Source organism: Talpa occidentalis, unplaced genomic scaffold, assembly GCF_014898055.3.
Source record: "Talpa occidentalis isolate TD23 unplaced genomic scaffold, MPIMG_talOcc4v2.1 talOcc4.7, whole genome shotgun sequence".
In the NCBI taxonomy this organism is placed as follows: Eukaryota; Metazoa; Chordata; class Mammalia; order Eulipotyphla; family Talpidae; genus Talpa; species Talpa occidentalis.
Window position 1 is genome coordinate 99,673,707 of NW_023605083.1, and position 26,501 is coordinate 99,700,207.

Sequence of the window (26,501 nt, forward strand, 5' to 3'; positions counted from 1 at the left end):
TACTCCTCTTTGCCTTTTCTGTGGCTGGCGCCCAGGACAGTCTGGTCTGTTCACACCCGACCTCTCTCTGGCCTTAGAATCCTTGGGGCCTTCTGAACCATCCTTGACGTAGAAGTTTTCGAGTAAACACACTCCAAAGTGGACTTCTACCTCAAGACCATTGTAGTCGTGGCTTTAGCTTACAGAAGACCAAATATGGTTGACCTTGTCTTTATCCATTTCCCAGGTGTTAACTATGGAGTCCATGTGGGTGTGAAACAGGAACAAATAGCAAAGGCGCTGCCCATGGTTACTTTCCACTTCTTCATTTGGACCCCACAGACCTTTCTTCCCTTGGAGATAAAATGTCACAAGGTCAAGTTTCTGGTGGTCCAAGTAGACAGCAATTAGCCACCTGATTAGAAAAGGAAGCATCTAGAACACGAGGGAGCAGAGGTGGTAACAGAAGGGGAGCCACAGACAGAAACAGGCTGCCTATGCAGCCTTCCCCACATACAGACACGCACTTCACATTTAAAAGCTGCCAAGATGTTCCTGGCGACGCGTGTGTGTGAACATAAGCAAAGGGCACAGGTACGAAGGAAATGGAGATGTAGGCAGCACCATCTGCCACAGAAGTTCCCAGTCACAGCCTCAGAGCAGACTCACACATCTTCTGCGGGGGCTGGGGGCCTGACCAGAGCTGACGACCAGGAGCCAACAGGCTGGGCTTTGTGCCAAGGACCTGGGTGAGAACGGCCCATGGGCCGACATGACACAAACCCTCCTTGGTCACCAGGAGTTTCTGCTTCCCCTCCACAATCTCCCTTCCCCAACTCCCTGAATTCACTGGAGTGCCACAAAGCTGACAGGCAGACCAGGTCTCAACAGCAGGATCCTAATTACACAGAACACGGTGCCAGCCAACGTGCACACGCGTGCCCACGAGCAACCACTTCCAGGTCTGTTTTATCACAATATTCTTAGAACAAATTAAACAGTAATACCAAGAGTTCTCCTTATTCAGAGGGGAAAACAAAACAAAAAAAGGAGTACAGGTTGGGATGAGCTGTGGCGAGGTGCCCGCACCTTGGGCAGGGAAGCAGGTGGGGTGGGGTGAAATATAGTGAGGTGTATACTTTGCAGACTCCCAGAGGTAGATCCACAAAGACATCCACACCAAGAGCCTTCCTCCTTCCTAGATCCCTGCCATGAGTTATCATCACCAGCTGTGCCCCCCCAGACCAACCAGCTGCCACATGCTCATGAGACCCTGTGAGAGGTAGTGAAGTGGTTGCAGAGGTTTGCTATGGGTGAGAAGATGGGTGTGACCTCTGCCGAGTCCCAGCGTGTCAGCAGACCATCCCCAAAAGGCCAGTGCCAACTCTGGTCAGAAGAGCTCTTCATTGCTCACACAGCGGTGATGGCCTCCCAGCACCTTGCCCTGCCTGGCCTCCCGAGCTCCCCATCTCTGGAGTAACCCTCATGCCCAACTGGGTGAGTGATGCTGTCACTCCCGCTGACCCCTGGGAGTCAATTCCAAGGCCGACTCATGGTACTTCTGTGCCTGGCGAGCAAGCAAGCACAGGGTGCCCCCGATCGCTCTGGAGTCTTGGGGCTCAAAAGGTTGTACATTCCTGCCACCCAGCTATGGCAGCCCTTTCTCCCTCCTTCCCACTCATTGAAGGGCATCTGCTGGGATGATGGGCTCTAGGAGGTCTAACAAAGGGCCCCCATCGGGGTCTGAATGAGGCAATGAATGTTCGTCTTCCTGTTTTCCACCAAATCATTCCAGTCAACTGGCTGCTTCCTGTGATTTTCGCCACTGAAGTGTCTGCTGGAACTGAATGTGGTCAGCATGCTCCTCCGTCTGGGCTTCAGCTTCCTGCCTCTCATCCCACCCCAAGGAGGCTTCATTCTGTCCTGGCCACCAGTCCTACAGAAGCCAAGAGCCCCAACCCAGCCCCAGGGCCACTCCTCACCAGGGAGCAGTGAGCTGTTACTATCCTTCTAGCTGCCTTCAGAGAGCACCAGGCTACCCCAACAAACCCTGTCCTGGCCCAAGTTCAACTCGCAAGCTGCCTGGAGCCATTTGTGAACCACAGCTTCCACCTTGGTTCCTTTCTCGTTGATGACACCAGAAGTCTAAACAGCTCAGAGGACTGCCTGGTGTTGCCAACCCCTCCCCTCCCCGTACCCTGAGTCACAGGTCTTGGTCACAGTGGCTAGGACTGACCTCAGATTTTGTACAAAAAGCTGGGGACATAGTCAAACCTGAGCGTGGGGTGGCTGGTCCCCGGAGACTCCTGCATATAGTACAGCTTCAGCAGCTCTGCCAGATACTGGACCACCTTGACATCCTCATTCACCAGACCCAGGTTCAGCTTCAGGAAGCTTGCCTGGCGGCTAGCAATCAGTTCCTCTGTCTCCTTTTCGTGGGCAGGCAGGTGCAGGTGGTGGCAGAAGGTGTAAAGGAACGCCTTGGAGCAGAGCTGGGTGAGCATGCTTTGCACGTGCAGGTAGTAGGTGCTGCCCCGCTTGATTTGAGTGCGATGGTCTGCCAGCCGGGGCACTAAGGTGCCTCTGTAGAGGGGGCAGCGCAGGGTTTTGTTGTCCAGGTCCAGAATGCTTGTGTAGCGGCTGTAGCGGCTCAGGGCGTGGAGGGTGCCAGCACTAGCAGGTGATGCCCCTCTGAAATACATAGACCAAGGTCAGGAGGAAGGGCGAGGGCAAAGAAGATGGAGGCAGAAGCTTGGTGATCGGCCTTCCTGTCTGCAGGCCAGCTCCCATCCTGCCAATACTCACTGACTCTAGAAGACAAATCTGCTCACAATCTTTGAAGGGCTCCTCACGTCCCTTATGACCAAGTTCAAGTGCCTGGATGTGGCCCACAAGGCTATTCACAACCTGCTTCCTGCTGGCCTCTGAGATCTCATCTGTTCCTTCCCTGTTATAGTCATGTCAAGCTTCCCGTGGGGCTTCAAAATCATGGGCCAATTTGCCCTGCCCAGAATACCCTGCCCTCCTTTTTGTGCTTGTTTACACCAATAGAAACCTTATACAGCAATCCCTGAGTCCCTCCTCTGTTCTCTTGCTATGTGACCTTGGTCTCTTCCTGAACCTCTCTGAGCCTCATTTGTAAGCTGTTATGACAGATAACAGCTCCTGCCTCATGAGGTCACTGTGGAGACAAAATGAGTGGTACCTAGGAGAGAGCCTGGCGCTGACCAGTGTGGTGACTGCTGTGTGACTTCTTGTTTCTCCCACTGGACAAGGAGCTTCTGCTGACCCAGGGCTATATCTGACTGTCCTCCTGACCTCATGCCTGGTACTGTGCCTGGCACATCAGGCAGGCTGGCAAGGTTTGTTCAGAGAGGAAAGGAGGGAATGGTGAGCCTTAGCATGCTGCTCCTTAAAACTTAACACCTCTAGACAGTTTTCCAAGGAAGCTGGGATTGCCCCACAGAGATTTAGGGCTTGTCAGACCTAAGGTACTGTGTTCAAGAAGATGTGGTATATATGCACAATGGCATATTACTCAGTCGTCAAAGATAAACTTATGCCATTTGCAGCAACATGGATGGAGTTGAAAGGGATTATGCTGAGTGAAATAAGTCAGAAGAGAGAAATATCAGATGGTTTCACTTATAAGAGGAATACAGGGAAACCATACAAGGGATCAGGGGAAAAAAAAAGACAAAACTAGCAGACAAACTATAAATCAGAGCCATTCATTAGGGGTGGGGGAGAGAGAGGGATCAAAACAGGGGAGGGAAGAGCACGAGAGAGTATGGTGATGGTTCACGGGTGTCCTGGTGGTGGGAACTTTATGGGGATTACACCCAAGAGGAGAATGAACATCAATGTAAAAAAAAAATAAATGAAATTAAAAGACTGACAGGCGCTTGGCACCAATGTGATCTCACAATATGTTTTCCTTCCAGGGAGTTACTTTCCTATATAGCTTACCAAGTTTGGTTGAGAAGAAAAGACAGAGCCTCACCACCTGTCCACCAGTCCAAGCACATCTAAGGGCCAGGCACAGTCACACACCTAGATACTGACTTTCCCTACAGTTCTGCATGGTAGGTGCTATCAGGCCGATTCACAGACATGAATGAAGGAGAGATGACTGGTCCAGATTGACACAGCTAATAGTGGCAGCACCAGGACTGAACTCAGACCACCACCACCTCCTCTCTAACTGCCATGGACCACAATCCAACAGGCTTCGTCTCATGATACTCCTTGTTCCCTGCTCAACTCCCAGGATTTCTCCAGGTGAGCTGTAGCAAATCTAGTCTCCATTCCATGTCACCCCTTCAGTGGACCCTGCAGTGACACATCCCCATGCAAACAAGGGCTCCAACCCATGCCTACCATACTCATGCCTGAGCAGGACCCTGTGGAGACAGATGTTTCCAATTCCCAACATCTGCACATCAGGTTCAAGGAGTAGTGGACGAGGTGATGAGACACTCTCCCACTTGGGATTCCCTGGAAAGATCTCCCCTGTCACTTCTGACAGACCAATGCTTAAAGGCTCTGAAGTCTGGCCAGTGAGGGCCACACTCAGCTCCAGCCGCCCAGCCTGCCTGTCTCGCTGAGTCCTGCTAGCGTACAGAGTGATGCTCACCCTTACCCGGCACTTAGACATCAGCTGTCACAGGGTAGCCCTCGTCAGCTTCTGTCTGCAGATACAAACAGTCTCACCGTCTTGGAGAAGTCAAGCTGACAGGGTGGTGACAGAGCTGGGGCTGGAGTGAGGGCGGGCCATGAAGGCTGAGCCTGCCCTGTCACGGGTCACACTATGGCTGACTCACCTTATGATTCTGGCACTGGGCACAGCAGCTGGCACTTGAGATCTCTCAGTAAATATTTGGCAAATGATCATTCAGTGATCCAACCTTCTTATTTTCTCAGAAGAGAAAAAATCTAAGTGATTTGCCCAGGGCTCACCATGGGCGGACAGTGGTAGGGCTGGTCTGGGACTCTGACTGCCTCACACACCTTTTTAGGGTGCTTCAGAGTGCCAAATACACTGCCCACTTTGAGGCTCAGCTCTCCCACATCCACAGAAACTTCATTAATTGATTGCAACAATCTTTGCAATGCAGCCCCACCTCAGAACCCTTCTCAACACAACACTCCAGTCAGTTTCCCAGCAGAGTGGAACCCTCCTGCCATTCTGGCATATTCTTAGGAGGGAAGTTCAGAGAAAGCCTCTGGAAAGGGCAAGACCGTTCCAAAGCTGGTCCTGGATAAGCCAGCTGATGTCAACATATTGATGTGTATTTAGGTTTTCTACCTTTTGACATTAAAAAAAAAACAAAAACAAAAACACAAGTCAAGGGTTGGGGTGAGAGGAGTGAGTTGGAGAAGAGAAGCTGTGTCTGAGGAGACAAACACATTATACCAACAAGAACAGTAGCAATGAGCAATCCCTACAAAGCCCTTCCCTCCCGGAGACAGACAGTTCAAGCTGAGAGCAGAGAAGCGGGCCTGGGCTGGCATCAGCCGAGGAACAGGATCCCAGCAGGAGGTCAGGGCCCACAGGGCTCTCCGTGTAGCCCTCTAACCCACCCAGCCTGGAGGCTGCATCGGCCTGCAAGGACTCCAAGGATTATCAATGATCTTGAGCACCAGACTGGCCCAGGGGTCTCAGGCACAACTCTCCAAATCCCCACGCCATCCCTTCCCCCACAATGGCAACCTCACTCTCCCAGTCACTCAAGCCAAAGATCCCAGACCTTCTCCAGGCATTTTATGATACAGTTCCAACGCATCATCAAACTGTTCCCTCCGTTTTCTTACAACATACGCGGCGTCCACTGCTAAAACTCTCATCTCGCTGTGGGACAAGGCTCTGGTCACTGTCCTCCTGGAATATGAATTCCTCCCAAGCAGTGGCCTTGCTCAGGTTCCTTCAGCAGGTGCCCCAACACCCCCAGCATGGTTGGGGCAGCGTCTCAACAAGTGATACAAGTCATGACGGGGAAGCTTCCCTTGCTGGAATCCTACTAAAACAACCTGGGCGGCAAGCCCACTGCAGCAAGAGTCACCAGGGCAGGCCCTGGTGACTTCCATAAAGAGGCAAACACAAGGAGACTCGGAAGATGATCTCCACACTGGGGACCTATGTAAAGGGAAAGGTGGAAAATGAGGAAAAACACAGATGCCTGATGGCAATGAAAGAAATCCCTTTGTATTCCTATGTAGCCAGAATGCAGGTCAGCAGGGACTCCAAAGACCACCTGGCTCGATGCCTCTGTTTTACAGGACAGCAAAGCAGGGTGAAGAAAAGGGAATGGGAAATAGGACAGGACACGTGTTGAGGGAGAGTCCCGTGAGCCAGACAATTTGCAAGTGTTTTTTGAAAAAATAAAGAACCCATTAAAGTACAGGTGACAAGGGGAAATGAAAGAGAAAGCATTCAAAGGAAAAAAAAGCATTCAAAGAGATGGAGAAGGACTGGCTCTTCCATTTCCCACTAAGACAGCCTCTAGGGCCAAAAGAATCAGCAAGGACCTTCAAGTCCAGTCGTGCCCAAACCTTGCTGTACACCAGATAAACTCCATGTCTTACCCCACACCAAACTGAGTGGGAATCTCTGGGAATGGGGCCCAGGAATCGGTGATTTAAAAAATTCTCCCACCTAATTCTGACCCAGCAGGGTGCAAACCAGGGTTGGCAACCACCTGCAACTAAGAACGGTAGCAAAAAACAATCCTAGAAAAGCATTTCCTTTCCGCAGACAGACTAGTTAAACCCTTGGTTGCAGCTTTAACTGCAGTCCTTTTGTGAGACAGACAAGGAAACAGAAAGTCAGAAATGGGGAAAATTTGGTTCAATTTAACAGCGAGTGGGTATTGGGCCCAGTCAAAAGCCAGACCTCCCGATCCTGGGTTCAAACCAACTGTTCACCTTACCCAGAAGGAGAGCGTTTGAAGGCCCATCTCCAACTGGACAGGACCCTTCCCACCACCTGTAAGCAATTACCTCTGCAGGCCAATAAGCTTCCACTTCTGGAAATCCGTAATGTGCAACGGGGAGGAAACCCAGTGCTTCACCGGTTTGGCACAGCGGCTGTAGTTGGGGACAAAGATGGACAGCGCAGACACGAGCTTCCTGACTATGGTCTCATCCTCCCCCAGGACCACCAGTGTCCTCCCACTGAGCAGAGAGTAGATGGCTGGATGGGCGAAGGGGTACTGGCGGATGAATTTTAAGGCGTTCTGGCCAGCTCTCTTTTTATGCCTCTCCGAAGAGGAGCCAGCAGGATGAGCAGAGGGAGTCCTGTCTGAGCTGGTGGAGGCTATGCTGCCCACATAGCTGGTAGTGTCTGAATAGTTATCCAGGCTGGTCTTACTGACATCCCTGCTAGCCAGCAGGCGGCTGGGGTCCAGCTCATAAGCAGGGAAGCCTTCGGAATTGTTGTCTCGGGAAGAAGGGTTGGTGTTTTCCACTGTGAAGTCCACATGGAAGCCCTGGTCCTTCTGCCTGTAGCGCTGCGGGGGAATGCTCACCACTCCATCCTCATCAGAGAGAGTGTGGGCTGGAGTGGAGAGTGGCACCTGCAGACTGTCGCTCTCCTTCCCAATGCAGCAGGAGGAATCTGTCTGTAAAGGGGGGTTTCCCAAGCTGCCCTCCTCTGCCTCACCCAGCTCCTCCTGGCTGATGGTTGCCTGGAAGTGGATGGCTCCCTCACTATCATCTATATACGATTCTTCTTCGTTAATGGCACTTGGGTAGCTGGCCTTAAAGTCCTCAGGGATGAGGGCCTCAGAGGGGCAGGTGCTGAGGACTTCAATACTGTCCTCACTGATGGTCCTGTGGCTGACTGCTTTGCTCCGGATCACCTGGGGGCTCAATGGCACCGTGAGACTCCCCTGGCTGTCAGACTTAGACAGCACAGAGGTGGACTTCTCTGTGCCTAGAACCTCAATGCTTTCACCACTGCTAATACTCCCTTTCATATCCATATCCAGGTAATCCAGGTTCTCCTGTGGGTCAAAACTGCTCAATTCTGGCACCTCTGTTTCCTTGTACTCCTCATCTCCAAGTTCCTGCTCCATCTTGATCAGCACAGACTCCACACTGGACTTGTAAGAGCCAACGCTAATCAACACTTGAGGAATAGGATACTCTTCTAGAAACCTGGGAGGTTGCCTATCTTGACTGGGATTAGGCGCTGCATTCTCTTGTTTCTCTACCACCCTGTCATCGATCTCCACAAAGTCTTCAAAGAGAAAATTTGTTACCTGCTGTTGTTTCAGCAGTGCTCTGTCAATTTGACTGGTCAGGAGGTAACAGAGGTCTCCTCTGAACATGTGCTCTATGTGGCTGAGCTGAGCCAGAGTCTGAGTGAAGTACTCAGTGTCACAGAGTTCTTCCAAGGTCTTTAGCTTCTTGTCGAAACACTTGGTGGACTTTGCTTTGATGAGTTTGGGGGTATAGGTTGGTCTGCAGGTGTAAAGGTCTGTGTCAACAGACTCATCAGGGTTAGAGGTAGTGACTGCCTGGTAGTCCTGCTCCTGCATGTGCTCTGTCTCCCCAGAACACAAATCAGACCCCTTCAACTTCCGATGAGGGTATGAGCGGATCTGCTTCAGCAGGTCTTGATGTTCAATGATGGACTTCTCTACACTGGCCAGTTCATTGGCTTTCTCAATTGCCTGAGAGGAGTAAAAGCCTTTGTCATTGGCTTTCTTTTGGATCTCTGTTTCTGTGTGCAGCACTGTCCTGGTATAATCCAAATCTTTCAGTTTTTTTTCAAGTTCCCCAGCAAATGCTTTCCTGTTGCCCTGCTTCAAGCATTCAGAAGCTTTGGAAAATTCAGCTGAAAGCTCCTGAAATTGCTGCATGATTTTGTGCTGGTCTGCAGAGATATAAGCCATACAAAAAGGCCTCACAAAGCCACGGGCCTCCAGATCATACAAGGTAAGGTGGTGTACATAAGCAAAGGCGCCCTCCTTGGAGTCTCCCAGCACCACCTTGGAGTCCTCCACGAAGTTCAGCTTGGGGTACGCAGAACCAGGTGGGTGGCCCACAAACGAGGCCTGATAATCCACAGACATAATCCGCAAGGAGAAGTAGTTGAGATCAAAGGTACCAAAAACTTTGGTGTCATTGGGGATGGTTAGCAAGGGTTGGGGTCCCACCTGTTCAGAGAACTCCGAAATAAGGATGAAGTCCCGAGAGAACTTGGCCCCGGACAGTTTGGACCAGGGGTTGGCTCCTTGGCTAGCGAAGGGGAAGAGCGGCACCGAGTACTCCTCGGGCAGGGCTGGCTCATTGTAAGGCTCCTCCTCATACTCGTCCTCTTTGGTGAAAGCCACCACGTCAGGGGCGCTGATCATATTTCCAGATATATGAAGAGAACATTGAGAGGAAGTGAGAATGAATGCGGGGATAATCAACGCGGGGAAGCCAAGCGTCTGAAGGAGGAAGCAAAGTCCTTGCGATCTTCTTTGCGAGCCCACAGGTACTAGGTTGCCTCTCACACATCCGAGGACTCCAACTTGGCAAACCCCTTCGAGGTGCAGCTCCTTCGGAGCCCTCAGGGGCCGAGAAGAACTCCGCAGGTACAAAAGAGCAAGGAGGCCAATTGCCCTCTTCCTCCTCGGGCGAGCGCTGGCGGCGAAAGGCACCTGCAGCGAGGTCACTGGCACTCCCCCGAACCCACCGCGACAGCAGCAGCCACAGCCCTAGCCCTGAACGACAGCTTAACGCAGGACTACGTGTCGCCGCAGGAGCCGGCTAAGCGTTGCCACTCCCACGGCCCTAGGGCAGAAACCGTCGCGGCTCCTAGGACGCCACAACCCGGACCAGCTACCGCGGCGCCGCCATCTTGGTATCACATGACTCGCATTAGCGGAGCCGCGTGACCCGGAAGTGTCTGCCTAGACTTCCGAGCAGGAGGAGAAAAGATGCGAGCTATAAAGAAGCTTGGGCGGGACTATCCCGTGACGTCTCCCGAGACGGAACAGATTGACCAACCACCGTCTTAAACGTCTTAAAGGGAAGGAAGTGGGGCGAGAGAGCGAAAACATGCTGGGAGCAGAGCTCCTGGAGCGCGGGGCGTTCTGGGAGTTGTAGTTCGCAGTCCTGTTGGGCTCCCGCCGAGCGGAAGTGGCTCGAGAAAGCGGGAGGAAGAGGGATAGGGAGGTGAGGGGTTTGGCGCCAGGACCGCAGGGGTGTAGAAAGTGTAGGGGCCGCGGCGGGCTGGTGGGAGGCGGCTGGAGCGCAGGTGGTGGTGCCCGCGGCTCTATGTAGCTCCTTTAGGGTGGACGCCTGGCCGATCTCACCGCCGGCGTCCCCAGCATGCGTAGGCACCCAGAGAGCGGCGGCGGGCGCCGGGCCTAGGGATGATCTTCCCTGTTGCCCGCTACTCGCCCCGGTGGCTGCAACGGCTCGGAAACCGAGCCTTGTCCCGCGCCGCCATGGAAGTGGCCTTCCGAGGCGTACGGAAAATCCTCTGTGTGGCGGAGAAAAATGACGCGGCCAAGGGGATCGCCGACCTGCTGTCCAATGGTCGCATGAGGCGGGTAAGGAGGTGCATTTCTGATCTGCTCTCCTCCTGAAGGAGGCCCGCCGAGTGAGAGCGACGGGAATAGAGATGAAGGCGACTTCTCCCACTTCTGGTTCCTCACTGCCTCGCTGGGACGGTTACAGTGGCCTTCGGCCTTTTCGTCAGACTGATGGACATTTTAAAATGTCGTTAGGACGCTTCACTCATTTGCTTGGAAACTTTGTTCCACTTTGCCCATAGCAATGGTTCCCAAACCTGTCAGATCTCTGAACCCCCTGGGGGCAATCCTACGGGTCTGGGTTGAGAGGGTGGAAGTCTGTATCTTAACATTCTTCCCTTGTTATTCTGAAACTCAGTTAAATTGGGAACCACTTACCAAACTCCTTTAATTCGGCATTCAAGCCCTGCCCAATCATTCCTAGATGAACAGCGCTCCCCTTTTTCCAAACCCACCTTCTGGGTTCTGCAGCCCCACTAACTTTATAGTCTGTAAGTCCCTACTGACAGGGCAACATGTGTAAGTTTTGGGCCCTGATCTTACTCATACAAACTAATTCTTAGAGTCAGTCAAGGAAGGGATAAGAAGGTGTTCCAGGCACTGGAAGCCCAAAGGAAGGAAGGTATGAAAAGGTTTCCTAAAGAAAGTGACACAGAGGCCTTAAAAATTGTGCAGGAAAATCAAATAGCAAAGGTGGATCCTGTAATTATTTACTGGAATCATTTCTAAATGTTAGGGGCTTAAGTTTCCTGTTCTATTTTTTTTTCTCCAAAGTCCCAAAACACTTAGATATCCCAGTATGTGGTTAGAGGGAGCAGCAGTCAAACTTGTATGGGTGCTAGCTGAGAACTTCACCTCTTTCCAGTCCTGAAAACTCTCACCAGACGCCTTGGTTTCACCTACATCTAGGGCTCTGGGCCTCTTGAGAATGGCCCGTTGACAACTAATTTCTTTATCTTTCAGGGTTCTGTTTATTTATTATTGAAAAAAATGATTGCTGTAACATTGTTTACATCATTGTTAGTATTTTGGAAGTATAGGATTCCCTCCTTCAGGTGTTGGTACCATAGCATACTCACCACCAAAGCACCCATAGTCCACCACCATAGTTAGGTGTGCTTCTTCTCAGGACTTTGTTTAAATATCTGTTCTCTGAGGAACCTTTCCCTCATGTTCCTCTCCCCCGCAACTGGGTGAGATACTTTGTGATATGCTGCTGTCCACCCTTTTCTAGTGGTAGGCACATCCCAATTACAGTTAAATAATGCACTGTACAGTTAATTCACTTGATGTCCCTCATCACCCCTTGAACTCTCAGTTCCAAAGGAAAGGGACTGTGTCTATTTTGTTCATTGTTTTATTACCAGTGCCTAATGTGGTGTCTGGAATACAGGAGAGTCTCTAAATGTTTTCTTGATGAATCTTTCAGCTAAGTCTTGAAAGATGTATAGTCAGGCTACATCTTTAGAGTATCCATCTTTAGAGAGGAAAGTCAGGATGTATAAAGAACAACCCAGTGGCTTGAAACAGCTTTATGTTTTCAAAAACTATGAAATTAAGACTGCAGAATGGTGAGAGTGGAAGACAGTGAGTTAAGCAAGAGGCAGTTCAGTCAGATCATGAAGGTATTGGGGAACTGTGTTTTTTACAGTAAGTGTTAAAATAATAGAAAACTTACCACTTTAACCATTTTGAAGTGTACAATTCAGTGACATTTAGTATATTCACATGCAACTGCCACCTCTATCTAGTTCCAGGTTTTTATCACACCAAAAGAAAAGCCCCATAGCTGTTCAACAGTCAGTCACCATTCCCCACTCTCCCCAGCCCCTGGAAACCACTAATCTACTCTTTGCCCCCATGGGCTTGCCTATTCTGGATATTTCATATAGAAAGAATTATACAATATGTGGCCTTCTGTATCATACTTCTTTCACTTAACATGTTTTTGAATCTATGTTGTAGCATGTATTGGTACATCATTCCTTTTTATGACTATCTCATTGTATAAATGACATTGTCTATCCATCTATCAGTTGATGGGCTTTTGGGTTATTTCTACCTTTTCACTGTTATGAATAGAGCTACTATAAACATTCAAGTTCAAGTTTTTATCTGAAGACCTGTTTTCAGTTCTTTTGGATAAATTCCTAGCAATAGGAATACTGGGTCATAAGTTAACTCTGTGTCTTTCTTTCTGAGGAACTGTCCAACTTTTCTATAGTGGTTAAAACATTACATTCTCATTAACAATATTCCAAGTTCTCCACATCATTCATATCTTTGCCAACACTTGTTATTTTTCTTCCTTCCCTCCTTTCTTTCATCACCATCCTTATGGGTGTGAAATATCCCCTAATGGTTTATTTTTATTTTTTTAAAGATTTATTTATGCATGTAAGAGCTGGGGTACAGGCCAGAGGTCCCCTAATAGTTTTGATTCACAATCCACAAATTTGAAATTTATTTATTTATTTATTTTTTAAATGTCATGTCTTCTTTTTTTTTTAATTCCTTTTTATTTATTTATTTATTTATTTATTTATTTATTTATTTATTTTTATGCAAGCACTGGGTACAGTCAGAAGCGCGGGAGGGTGAGAGAATCCACCAGAACCAGAGGGGAGAGCAGAGCAGGCAGACTGACGAAGTACACTGCTGAGGGGAGCAGTGGGCGGCAGAAGAGGTCTGCACGCCATATGGGACCCTCAACTGGTGGCGGGGGATTGAACCGGCGCTGCAGAGGCTGCGGGCAGCTTCGCAACCCAGCGCTCAACCGCTGCACCACCAGGGAGGCCCCACAAATTTGAATTTTTTCATGTACCTGTTGGTTATTATGTATCTTCTTTGGAAAAATGTCTATCAATGTTTTTTGCCCATTTTTTCATTAAGTTTTTTTTTGTTGTTGTTGAAGTTATACCTTCTGGACACTGCATCCTTGTTGGATAAATGATTTGCAAATATTTCCTCCTCTGTGCAAATATTTCACTTTCTTGGTAATGTTCTTTGGTGCACAATAGGTTTTAATTTTGGTGAAGTCTACTTTTTTATTTTTTCGTCTTTTGTCATAATTCTTTTATTGTTACATTTAAGAGACCATTGCAAAATCAAAGTCATAAAAGATTTGCCCCTGTATTTTCTTCTAAGAGTTTTCGCTTTTGTATTTGTATCATTGTTCTATTTTGAGTTAATTTTTCAATATGGTGTTTTTCCTGAGTGTCCTCTCCATATGTTACTTTCTTTGTGTCCAGATGCATTTTCACCTCTCTAGATGATCGCACTCATGGTTCAGTTATCTAGCTATTTGTCCATCTTGCTCGTGGTGCGTACCTCCCTAAGAACAGTGACAGGTCCTGTTCTGTTTATACCTCAAACAGGGCCTACTACATGAAAATCACATGGTAGATGTATATTGAATGACATAATCCCGCCCTTTAAGGGACTTAAATTCTGACAGAGGAACTGAGAAATACAGTCATAACTTAGAGTCAAAGGATACTCATTGCAACTTTATAATAGCAAATAATTAAATTCAGTAATAATGGAAAGAGAATGCTGAAAATAAATTATTTTGATAGATTAGTAGACATCTTTTCAGCTATTATTGGAAAAGATTTTTAAACACACAGATACATATATATGATGAAAGAAATTTACGAAAACATTAACAAAAGTCAGAACCTTTCCATTTTCTTTATCAGTAGTACTTATTATAGTTGTTCAGAGAAAACCACTGTATAGCAAAAAAACCACCCCACTGCACCACCCACAGTAACCATGGTGAATAACTTACAGATCTTTTTCTATGTGAGTACAGTTTCTTACAGTTTTATTTTTATATTCAGAATGAGAAATCTTTTTAAAAAAGAATTCTGTGTAGATTTAGTGGCAGCAATGTGGTCATTCCTAAAGAGTGCTTAGAAGAAATGGGACTTGTACTTAAAACACAAAAAGAGTGGATAGCATTGCAAAAGACAGCATAAAAGCTACATTCTTGGTCTTTGTACCATTTTTTTCTTTGTCTCTGCTGTCATTTGGGAGTAGCCCATCCCCCTGAGCGACTCTCCTAAGAGGTGGTCTCGCACATAGCTGCCTCCTGTCCTCAGATGTGAATTACAGGGAGACAAGTTTGAAATGTCTGGAAAAGCTTTCTATATCCTCAGGACTAATCATTGGTGGAGGAGACTGGGGGAACCCTGGACTTGGGGTCACAGAAACATTATTAAGTAGGTAATTTATCCAGAGAGGATAGGATAGCAATTTCTAAACTTGTGTTCCAAAGAGACCCAAGAGACTTCAGGAGCCACTCAGGCTGGACTCAGAAAGTTAGCAAGACTCAGCCTTGGTGCAGCCAGAGTGCTTCAATCTGGTTATACACCAGGGAAGGCTTCAATACTTTCTTTAAAAGAATTTAGAAATCATTTATTAGATGATTTCTGTTCTCTGTTTAAAGGGGCTTAACAAACAAAGTTTGCAGAGGGGAATTTCTTTTCTTAGCAACATTAGACCTGTGACTATTAAGTAACAATTAATAAAATAAGTTTCTTCTTAAAATTTGCCCTTGTGCTTCAGAGAACCTCATTAATAGTCAGAAAATCTGTCTTTGTGATGTTGAAGAAGAATCTTCTTGACAATAATCCTTCTTGGTCCTTGAACATTTCCCTAGTACCCCGATGGCCTCTTGTCTTCTGTGCAAAACTGAAGATGAAACTCACGTGTATTTGTGAGTTTTTGTGAAACAGAGGTTCTTGTCACCACTATTATTGCTGCAGTTGTGTGGCCAGGAAACAGTAGAGATGTGTGGGGAAGGAGAGCATTAGCTAGAGACTTGGGTTCTGATCCTTTCTCTGCCAGTAATATATCATGTGAACTTGGATAAATCCATTCTTATCTATAAGAAGATGCTTTAGGGCCTCCCTGGTGGCCTAGGGGTTAAATCTCAGTGCTGTCACCTCTATGGTCTGAGTTCAATCCCCAGCCAGGAGCTAACCGACATAAGGCTTAGCAGACCTCTCCTGTCTCACTCACTTTTCCCCTTAGGTGTATTTCAGTACATCTGCTTGCTCTGCTTCTCACTCTGTCTGGTGAATCCTTTTACCTGCTGCACCTCTGGCCGACACCCCAGCTCTTCTACGCAAAAATAAAGAAATAAAATCTAAAAAAAAAAAAGATGCTTTAGTAGCATCTTGTCAAGTTTACCCTTCTGCCATAAAAGCCTCATGAACTCTATTAGGCATAAGCTTATAACTGAGGGGCCACTTAATAAGTGGTTTTAGTAATATAGCCTAGTTTTTAATCTATAGGCAGTACTGTTATATTTTTAATCCCATTTATCAGATTTTTTTTCTTGACCTTGATATTGAAGACTCATTTGTTGTTTGTGTAATTTATGTATTTTATTTATTTTTTTTACAGAGGGAAGGACTTTCAAAATTTAACAAAATATATGAATTTGATTATCATATTTATGGCCAGGTAGGTGCTACATATTTCCATCATACGGGTGAAGTGTATTTTCAGATCCATGTGCTATATTAATGTACAGTCCTTGAGCTTTTTAGTTTCTGGCTAAAAGGAATAGCTATTTACTATAGGGTCTCTCTAAATTAGATTTTAGAGTTCTTCACTCAAGAGGAATTAGGACATGTCTGTCTTTTAAAAATAATTGTTGTAACTTAAAGATGCCTAGTTACAAGTCATCATTTAAAATTTATATGGAGATCTCTCTATAATATAGAGTCATCCAAGATTCTTATAAAAAGAAAGAAGCTAATATATAATAGTTTGAAATTTTAATGATACAAAAGGCATCGTGGTACTAGAATTCAAATGGTAATTATATTACGACACCTTTTGGCTTCCAAAAATTATATATGTATGTTCAGTTTCTTCCCAAGCAAGTAGTTTTAATTTTGTTTTATTTTTTATGGACTTAATTTTTTTAAAGAACAATTTTAAGTTCACAGCAAAATTGAGGGGATGGTACAGAGATTTCCCATCTATTCCTGCTCCAATACATATGTTGCCCTCCCCATTTCTTACATTTGATGAACCTACATAATCACCTAAAGCCTGTAGTTTACATTTTTACTAAACACATCGTTGTTATTTGTTATTGAAGCTGAAGAAATTTTCAATGCCCCAGAATTCTTGGTGCTACACCATTTCATTCATTCCTCTATCCCCTCTCCACCCCTGGCAGTCACTCACTTTTTTTTCTTTAATAGAAGTTTCTCCCTTTCATTTGAATGATTTGGCAAAATAGAATTGCTAAAAGACTAACTTGGACTTTGTTATTCAGAATGTTACCATGATAATGACTTCAGTTTCTGGACATTTGCTGGCTCATGATTTCCAGATGCGGTATCGCAAATGGTCAGTACAATTCCTGGGGGAAGAACTTTCTGATTATTACAGTAAGTTGTGAAATATTAAAGGAATTTTGAGGCATGTTGATCTTATCATATAATTTGTAATACCAGGATAACTGTCTTAGTCTATTCAAGCTGCTGTAACAAAAGACCAGAGACTGAGTAGCTTATAAACAACAAAAATTTATTTCTCCCAGTTGTGGACGCTAGCTTGAGATTGGAGTGCTAGCAGTGCCAGGTGAGAACCCTCTTCCAGGTTTCAGACCACTAAGTTCTCACTATGTCCTCTTACAAGGAGCTCTGTGTGCTCTCATTTAACAGCACTAATCCCATTTATGAGGGCTGCACTCTCACAACCTCATTACCTCCCAAAGGCCCCACCTTCTAACACTATCACATTGGCATTAGGATTTCAACATGGGAACTGGGGAGGGAAGGGACATAAATCATAGAAATCATAGCAAGGCTTAACTGATTCATTGTGAACTTTTAAAATAAACAGCCGCTTTTAGGTGTGTTCTCTCCAAGATCTTTTTACATACAGTCAATAGGGTGCATTTATCCTATGGTAGATATGTGTAAAAGGGTTCCAGAATTTCTTGCAGCTCCTGTAAATTGTTGTGAGTGGAAATCACATTGTGCAGAGGGTAAAGTCTCCCTTTGAATCCTCTGGCACTTTCATGTGGTACTTCTATTGGGGACCCATCCACAAGCTCACTGGAACAATTTTTTCTCATTAAGATGGAGGACTGTCACGTATTAAGGTAGAAATTTTTGTGTTATCATTTCTTTTCTAGGCAGAGCTGCAATCCCCTTGTCCTCTTTGAAGCAGAAATTGAAAAGTACTGCCCAGAGAATTTTGTAGATATCAAGGTAGGATTTTTTGGAAGACATATGGCACTGGAATTGAACAAATCCCATTCATTGTATAAATGAAACCATTAAAACTAAGTGACCAATGGACTGAAATAAGGCTTTTTGTGAACAGTAGTTGTTTAAATAAGTATTGTGAAATTAATTCTAGCTCCCACCCCTTCTCTAGTTAGAATGAAGAGACTATAAAGTGTAAGTGGTAGTTTGACAGCAAATTGCAAGTCCTTAAGCAGTTAGGGTGCCTATTGTTCTCTGCTATCGGGGAATCATGGGATGAAACTGTATTAGGGGTTAATATTTTTTAACCAGGTGTATCCAGAACCATTAGAGTTCTAAGTGTACATTGGACCTGAGTTTTAGGTTTCACAATTGGCACTGAACCCACAGTCTTCTAGAAGTTCATTCATGTGTCTGTGACTCCAAGATGCAGGATTATACTACAGCCACTCAGCATAGTTTTTTCTGATATCTTTTTCTCATCATGTTGGCATACTCCAGGGATATCATTAATGTTGAGTTAGGTCTCTTTAGTGTGGAAATTTCTAGTAATTACCCTATGGATTGTGTTCTTATTGCTTTTTCCCCTCTGGAAACTAGAAAACTCTGGAACGAGAGACGCAGCAATGCCAGGTCCTGGTGATCTGGACTGATTGTGATAGAGAAGGTGAAAATATTGGATTTGAGGTTATCCATGTGTGCAAGGCTGGTAAGTGATGCTGCTTCTGAGTTTCTATGCTTTGTGATCAGATAGATAGATTATTCTCCTGTATATGTGCGTGAGTAGCTGTGACTGCATTCCTCCCTGAATACTGTCCCTCCTGAATCCATCCATTCTCAACAGCTATGTGTCCTAGAACAAGTCACTGAACCCCTGGGACCCTTGACTTCCTCATCTGGAAAGTCAGGCCAATCTGATATACTCCCTAGGGCTGCAGGAGGACTAAACATATTAGCAAGTGGCATACACGCTGTGGTCCAGGGCTTGCTATGGGTCAGCTCCAGGTAGATTGCAGAGAGATGGGACTGAATACATTCTATTTTTTTAATATGTATTTAATATTTTCAAGAGAAGGTATACATTATATGTAAAGTATGAAGAATAATTCTAGAATGATCTATTTTTAATCTTTTATACTCTTTGTTTAATACCTAAACATTAACAAATAATTGTTGAAGTGAATTTAAATGGCTCTGACAAGTTTAACGATTTCAGGTAGTTGAAGGAAGTGATGCACAGACTATTCTTGGATTTCAAGGGGAGTGAAGTGGAGGTTGGCCGTTTGCCCTAGTTTTTGTCTTTGAAACCAGAATGAGGGCCTCCCTGGTGGCGCAAGGGATTAAGATGCAACCTATGAAGTTGTCCGCAGTCACAGCACGAATTCGATCCCCGGGCAGGGAGCTACCCACATGGCGCAGCAGACCTCTCCTGTCTCGCACGCTGCTCCCCTTAGCAGTATATTTCAGTGGGTCCGCTTGTTCTGTTCCCCACTCTGTCTCTGGTGAATCTTCTTACCCCCCCCCACTTCTCTGGCCTGTACCCCAGTTCTTATATGAATAAAGAAATAAATCTTTAGGGCCTCCCCGGTGGTGCAGCGGTTGAGTGCTGGGCTGTGAAGCTGCCCTCAGCCTCTGCAACGCGGGTTCGATCCCCGGCCACCAGCAAGGGTCCCACATGGCGTGCAGACCTCTCCTGCCGTGCCCACTGCTCCCCTCAGCAGTGTACTTCAGTCCTTCTGCCTGTTCTGTTCCCCGCTCTGGCTCTGGTGAATTCTCTCACCCTCCCACGCTTGTGACTGTACCCAGTGCTTGTATAAATAAATAAATCTTTTTTAAAAAATAAATAAATAATAAATAAATAAATCTTAAAAAAAAAAATGAAACCAGAATGACTCCTGGGATTTAAGAGCATTAACTTCAGGGACAATGTGTCCTGTACTTTTTCTGTGGCAGGATATAAAATTCCCTCCTAGGACCTTTTACTTGACCTTTACCTTTCAATTAGCATTTTTCTTTTCCCTAAAGGTCTAGGAGAACTAGTGATAGTAAAGTCTCAGAAGGTTCACCATTAACCAGAAGTTTCTCTGTTAGCTAAAATTCTCTCCACCACTATTTGTGACAACACTCAGTTTAGTGGTATAGTGAAGTTCCCCTCTTAGACAACTTGTCGTTAATTTAACCTAATCAGTAAAACTGGGTAGCTGGCAGCTTTCTCAAAGTGGTTTACCTTTCACTCAAGGGGCCTTAAGAAATGCAAGCCTTTTATAATCAGTAGGGCAATGTGATTTGACCTTAATCTCAGTGACTTTCTGTTCTGCAGTAAAGCCCAGTCTGCAGGTGTTGAGAGCCCGTTTCTCTGAGATTACCCCCCGAGCCGTCAGGACGGCCTGTGAAAACCTCACTGAGCCTGATCAGAGAGTGAGCGATGCTGTGGACGTGAGGCAGGAGCTGGACCTGAGAATTGGTGAGGAGCTGGGCCAACTCTGCTGAGGCTCCACATGGCACACTGGCTGTGGGGTTATGGCAAAAATGAGGTTCTGTGTATATATGTGCCTCTAGCTTTGACCTTGTAGCCCATCGTTTTGTCATTCCTTCTCTCTTTCCAACCTCACTTTCCAGGAGCTGCCTTTACTAGGTTTCAGACCCTGAGGCTTCAGAAGATTTTTCCTGAGGTGCTGGCAGAGCAGCTGATCAGTTATGGCAGCTGCCAGTTTCCAACACTGGGGTTCGTGGTGGAGAGGTTCAAAGCCATTCAGGCTTTTGTCCCAGAAATCTTCCACAAAATTAAAGGTAGAGCTGGGGAAGGGTGTTGTTAATGGTGTGGAACCTACGGGTCCAGAAATGACCCATTTCTGGGCACCATGGAGCATCAGTGGCACTAACTAATGTGCGGTTTTGTGTGTGTGTTGCTGCCCTTCGCCTCACCCCATTATGATTTTCAGAAATGCTTAAAGTTTCTGTAGTGATCTAAAAATCCTGTCTATTTCACATTCCTTTGTCTTTTGCTGTAATATACTTTCCTACCTGTGATATCATGTGTCTTCTCTGAGTCATGCCCTTCTGTTTGTCTTTCCCCAATATAGTAAGCCATAACCACAAAGATGGCATCGTAGAATTCAATTGGAAAAGGCATCGTCTCTTTAACCACACAGCTTGTCTTGTCCTCTATCAGATGTGTATGGAGGTAAGCAATATTTGGAAATCTTAAATCATTCAGAAAAACTATTCTGCATTTTATCAAGAGGTGAACCAGTCCCATTTTCCCACTCAACTGTAGCTTTGAGTTTGCATCTCAGGACATCATTTTGGGGGGACCAATAAAACCTGAACTCCATGAAAACAGCACTTCTTTTGAAATAAAGAAGAAAAGGATCTGTAGAAGTTTTGGATAATATCAAGAATTTTAAGAAGTAGATAGCTGAAAGCAGTATACTGTCACCAGAGATTAAGAATCAGCTAGACCAGTCAAGTTCACTGACTCCTAGAGCCAGAGGGAGTGTTAACAGCATCTGGCCCAACTCCCTCTTCCAGTGGTAAGAGGAGGAAGTCTAAACAGATGAGCGGATTAATTCTGTATAGTGATAAATACCTGGAAGTAAAAGTGGGGTAAAATAGTAGTAGTGAATGGCTTGGGGTGCAGGGAGGACTGTTCCAGGCATGACGATTGTGAATAACCTCTCAGGGGTAACCCTTTCAGTGAAGACAAGTGATGGAAGCAGTCACAGGAGAGGCATGTGCTATTGGAGCAGCTTATGCAAAATACCATGACCTGTTCGGGCCTATGGTAGTCAGTGGCTGAGCTGTGACCGTCAATTTGATTATCCTTTCTGTGATGCCACTTCCTGTCACTCCACACTTAATTGACAGCTTTAACCCAGGGGCTGTATGTGGTGGTACCTAAGTAAAAGCTGAGATCTCTAGGTTTGATGAGTCAGGCATGCTCCTCAGCTATAGCACACAGCAGGTTTATTGTTGATTTGCTAGGGGAGGAGGTAATAACTGTTGAGCACCTGCTATGTGCCAGTGCACTTTGTTTCCTCTATTTTATTTAGTCCTAATAGCATCCTTGAGAGTGGTGATACTCTCTATTACAGATGAGGAAGTGAAATAACTTGGTCACAGACACTACCACTAGAAGGGGTAAAGTTTGGACTAGACCCCAGGATAGCTCACTGTCCAGCTGCTTCTGCAGGCCATGCTACTTCCCGGGCATCCCTGTCTATCCTGGCATGTCTGTAACACAGCCCATTTATCTGTTCAGCAATGATCGTCCCTTTTTCTGATTCACTAGGAGATGATGCAGGAAATGTGGCAGGTGCAAAAAAAAAAAAAGTTGAGCTCCTTGTGAAATGCACCTGGTCCCCAGTCTATTTGGGAGGAGAAACTGGATTTTGATATATAAATTTCTCCATTAGCAAATCACTTAAGTTGGGTTTACAGTCTCTTAAAGGGTGAAATTGGTCTTAAGATTAGAGTTCTCCAGCTTATATTGTATAATTTTTCCTACTTCTCACTCTATTATCCTGACTTTAAAAAATAGCAGCACTATGCATTTGTAGATGGGAAACTATGTTTAGGAGATAATGGCTGTTGTATTTCATAGAGTAGACCAGACTCCTTAAGGTTTATGAAATTGTCCCTTAAAGTCTTGGTTTGAGCAGGAAGGGGTGATGGTGTCCCCAACACTGTGGGCTATAAACTGACATTACATGGGGTGCTCTCACGCACTGGAGCAGGGCCTCTGCTGGTGGTGAGCATGATCTGGAGCTGGAGAAGAGGCACCGACAAGTTAATGTGGTCTCTGCTTTTCCTGGCCTTCTAGGATCCCATGGCAACTGTGGTCGAGGTCAAGTCCAAGCCAAAGAGCAAGTGGAGACCTCAAGCTTTGGACACTGTGGTAGGTTCCAGGGGACTATCCCAGCCCCTGAGCTTCTCTGACTTCCAATTCTTGGACAGGTTCTGCTGTAGACGTCAACCTAGAGGCAGGAAGTGTCCCCCTTCACAGGCCTCCACAGGAAAGTGCTTGTGAAGAACAGAAACCCCGGAGCACAAAGGGGTTCTTCAACGCCACTTCATGCCTTTTTGTTTAACGTTAATAAAAGCAATATAACCACTTTATGTGGGCTTTGGGAAACAAAAAGAGGAAGACTTATCACTCATCCCCTAAGTAATTGCTGATATAATATGATGTCTTCTGATTTTTTATGTGTATTTTTATCAGTATTGTTTTTACAATAACTTGCTCTTTCCACCCAAGCATATTTTCTTAAAAATGTATAATTTGGGCCTCCCTGGTAGTATAGGGGTTAAGTCTCAGCGCTGTCATGCTATCATCGCTGTGGCCTGAGTTCCCCAGCCAGGGAGCTAACCCACATATGGCGCAGCAGACCTTTCCTGTCTCTCTCACTGCTCCCCTTAGCAGTGTATCTCAGTAGATCTACCTGTTCTGTTCCCCATTCTGTCTCTGGTGAATCCTCTCACCACCCCCTCCAGCTCTGGCCTACACCCCAGTTCTTGTATGCATAAATAAATAAAAATGAATCTTTTCTACAAATGTAAAGTCATATTTTAAATACCTACTTTATAAGCCTACCTTAGAACAGATTTTTTGACCCCAAGAATAGCCACCCCCATGTGAATAAGCCACCATAGGGTGCCCCTTGCAAGTTACTACTTTACAGAAAAATTCAGGGTGTCTTTACTGACGAGCCTAACTAGAGGTTGAACACACCAAACATACCACTAAGAACATGCAGAGACTTTTAAGGGTGCATCCTTTATCTCAGATGGTGTTGTGTGTCCATGTATGTGTGTGTGTGAAGGGATGTCAAGGGGCACGTGATGGGTTGCTTTCACACAGTAGGCATAACTGTTTTATTCCCCACTGGTTCAGTATACTTTGATGTGTTGTCAGCAGCATGGTTGTAGTATCACCAAGGAGAAGAATGGCTGATTATCTCCCAGTGGGCCTCTTGGAAGCAAAGGGCATTCATCATTCAGGCCAGTTTACAGAGACTCGGGCGTTGTTTACCAAGTGCTGTTGTCAGACTGCCTGTGTTAGAATCAGTACATTAGACTGCTTGTGAAAAATGCAGATTTCTGACCTCTGTTCCCAGCTGTACTCTGTCAGAATCCCTTGTCCTCAGGGACTGTGAATCTGCTTACTTCCCAGGTGATTCTTGCTTTTGTTTTTTAGTCTGAAAACTACTAGGATAGGATCTGTCTGGTAGGCCGGAAATTTTTCCTGGGAACAGTGTTTCTTCCTCAGTGTGATAGCAGCTGGCAAGAACCAGACATTGTTGTGCCTTCTGACTCACACACTACACCCTGATATGCCTGTTGCTTCATTTAACAGGAGCTTGAAAAGCTGGCCTCTCGAAAGTTGAAGATAAATGCTAAAGAAACCATGAGGATTGCTGAGAAACTCTACACTCAAGGGTAAATAGCCCATATTTGGGACTAGGATATTTTTTAGAATGAAATGTCTTAGAAATAGAGCTCGTGGAGAAGCACGCTTTCTAGATATCACCTAAGCTCTGAAGTAGAATTTTAACATTGACCTTTCTTTCTATAGGAAATGGTATTTCAAAATCACATCACAATTTCTAAAACACAAGCCCATAGAATGAATTCACATCCCATTGTTGACCCCTCAGCAACAATCCTTGGGGCCCTGACAGGTGGTGGGTAGCGCCTTAGGAGCTGTTGCCTGTTGTGAATCACCTTTGTCTCAAGGAGTCATGAGCCCCCCAACTTCATCCAGTGACAGTGTGTCCTGCACTGACCAATGTGGCACCCACTCACCAAATGTGACTGTTGGGCACTCGAAATCTGTGTTGTTCAAATTGGAGTGTGTGGCATGTGTAAAATACATACTGGGTCTTAACAACTTATTGAAAAAACGAAAGTAAATAGTCCCACTAATAATTTTAAGTGGCTGAAAGAATTTTAAATTATAGACTGCACATGACAGATTGTCGGACTGCATTGTGCTTTAAGCAGGATTGTAGGAGCACACGCTGCTGCAGCTGTCAGGCAGGGCCCCGTGGTAGACTGACATGGAGAGGCTGGCAGTGCCCAGGCCACAGGACTGTGGACAGAGCTGAGCTGTAGTATGTATCTCCTACTTTGTACTGCCCTCTCATTCGTCCTTTAAGTGTCCTAGCAGGAGGATTGCTTTTCTCCCCATTAAGGATCTTACCTCAGAACTTTTCTGGTATCTGCATCTAGCTTGCTTTCAGTTGAGTTGGGTAGATCAGATGGGTTATTGCAGATGTCACCATATGTTTTCAATCTAGTTATTTTTAGACCATTGAGAACAATTTCTTTTTCTGTTTGTTTGCCTTCATTTTAGGTACATCAGCTATCCCCGAACTGAAACAAACATTTTTCCCAAAGACTTAAACCTGTCAATGCTGGTGGAGCAGCAGACCCCGGATCCACGCTGGGGGGCTTTTGCCCAGAGCATTCTAGAGCGGGGTGGCCCTACCCCACGCAACGGGAACAAGTCTGACCAAGCCCACCCTCCCATCCACCCCACTAAGTACACCAGCAACTTGCAGGTTGGTCTCCCTGAATAATGCTGCCAGAATCCAGAGGGGTTGAGGGGTCAGGAATAGGATTTGTGTACCCTCCATGGGCTCTTACTTCAGGAAATGAATGACTTTGAAATATCTTTTCCATTCAGAAAAAAGAGCTTTGTGTCAAAATTCCACTCCACTGTCTTCTGCCTAGCTTTCCTAAAAAATCCCTACAATGGGCTCTACTCTGTCCAGCCCCACTTCCGCTCTCTGTCAGACCCTGCTGCTGCCATGATCCTGCCACACGGACTAGGCGGCTCTCCTTCCTTGTGCACTGCCCCATACCCACTCAGCCGATGTCACCTTCTTGGTCCCTTGTTAGCTGGAAGAATCCTGTTCATCCTCCCAAGTCTGGTGTCCATTGCCATCCTAAAACTTACACACACACACACACACACACACACACACACGTCATACTTACGTTACTTCAGGGTTTTTGCTTGAGCATCTCAGGTTTCAGTTGTTTCCTGGGCTGGGGAATAAGCTCTGTGAGGGCCAGAGCTAATGAGGCTTATTTTATAAGCTTATCACAAAGCTAAGTAAATGTTTTCCTTCTTTTAATAAAACATGTTCTTTCTGCTTTAAAAGTAATACATGTGGGGGCCTCCCTGGTGGCGCAGGCAGTTGAGCACAGTACTATGAAGCTGTCCTCAGCCTCTGCTGTGCCAGTTCAATCCCTGCCAGTCGCAGAGATACCCACATGGTGGGACAGACCTCTCCTATCTCACCCGCTGCTCCCCTCAGCAGTGTATTTCAGTCAGTCTGCCTGTTTCTGCTCCCCGCTCTGTCTCTGGTGAATCCTCTCACCCTCCCACACATCTGACCTGTACCCTGGTTCTTGTGTAAATAAATCTTTAAAAAAATAAATAAGGGCCTCCCCTGGTGGCGCAGCGGTTGAGCGCTGGGCTGAGAAGCTGCCAGCAGCCTCTGCAGCACTGGTTCAATCCCTGGCCGCCAGTGAGGATCCCACATGGCGTGACAGACCTCTCCTGCTGCGCCTGCTGCTCCCTTCAGCAATGTATTTCCTCACTCTGCCCGTTCTGTTCCCCGCTCTGGCTCTGGTGAATTCTCTCACCCTCCTGTGCTTCTGACTGTACCCAGTGCTTGTATAAATAAATAAATAAATCTTAAAAAAAAAAAAAAAAAAAGTAATACATGTGGGCCTCCCTGGT

The 26,501-nt window shown here is 46.0% G+C and overlaps 2 protein-coding genes across 2 annotated transcripts in view; one reads left to right on the forward strand and one right to left on the reverse strand.

Annotated features, from left to right (window-relative positions):
- Window positions 1–2,204: 2,204 nt before the first annotated feature.
- SMCR8 (SMCR8-C9orf72 complex subunit) lies at window positions 2,205–9,848 on the reverse strand. Its single transcript, XM_037491609.2, has 2 exons — window positions 6,979–9,848; window positions 2,205–2,670 (listed from the first exon to the last, which is right to left on the reverse strand). The coding sequence occupies exons 1-2, from the start codon at window positions 9,336–9,338 to the stop codon at window positions 2,217–2,219; spliced, it is 2,814 nt and encodes a 937-aa protein (XP_037347506.1). The 5' UTR covers window positions 9,339–9,848; the 3' UTR covers window positions 2,205–2,216.
- A 292-nt stretch (window positions 9,849–10,140) lies between these two features.
- The window catches only part of TOP3A (DNA topoisomerase III alpha), a 29,836-nt gene continuing 13,475 nt past the window's right edge, over window positions 10,141–26,501 (forward strand). Inside the window, exons 1-11 of the mRNA XM_037491781.2 lie at window positions 10,141–10,526; window positions 15,924–15,983; window positions 16,810–16,883; window positions 17,677–17,752; window positions 18,350–18,458; window positions 20,070–20,213; window positions 20,369–20,539; window positions 20,833–20,933; window positions 22,572–22,646; window positions 24,105–24,187; window positions 25,104–25,311. Coding sequence (XP_037347678.1) covers window positions 10,347–10,526; window positions 15,924–15,983; window positions 16,810–16,883; window positions 17,677–17,752; window positions 18,350–18,458; window positions 20,070–20,213; window positions 20,369–20,539; window positions 20,833–20,933; window positions 22,572–22,646; window positions 24,105–24,187; window positions 25,104–25,311 — 1,281 coding nt within the window. The 5' untranslated portion in view covers window positions 10,141–10,346. The remainder of the gene's footprint in view (window positions 10,527–15,923; window positions 15,984–16,809; window positions 16,884–17,676; window positions 17,753–18,349; window positions 18,459–20,069; window positions 20,214–20,368; window positions 20,540–20,832; window positions 20,934–22,571; window positions 22,647–24,104; window positions 24,188–25,103; window positions 25,312–26,501) is intronic.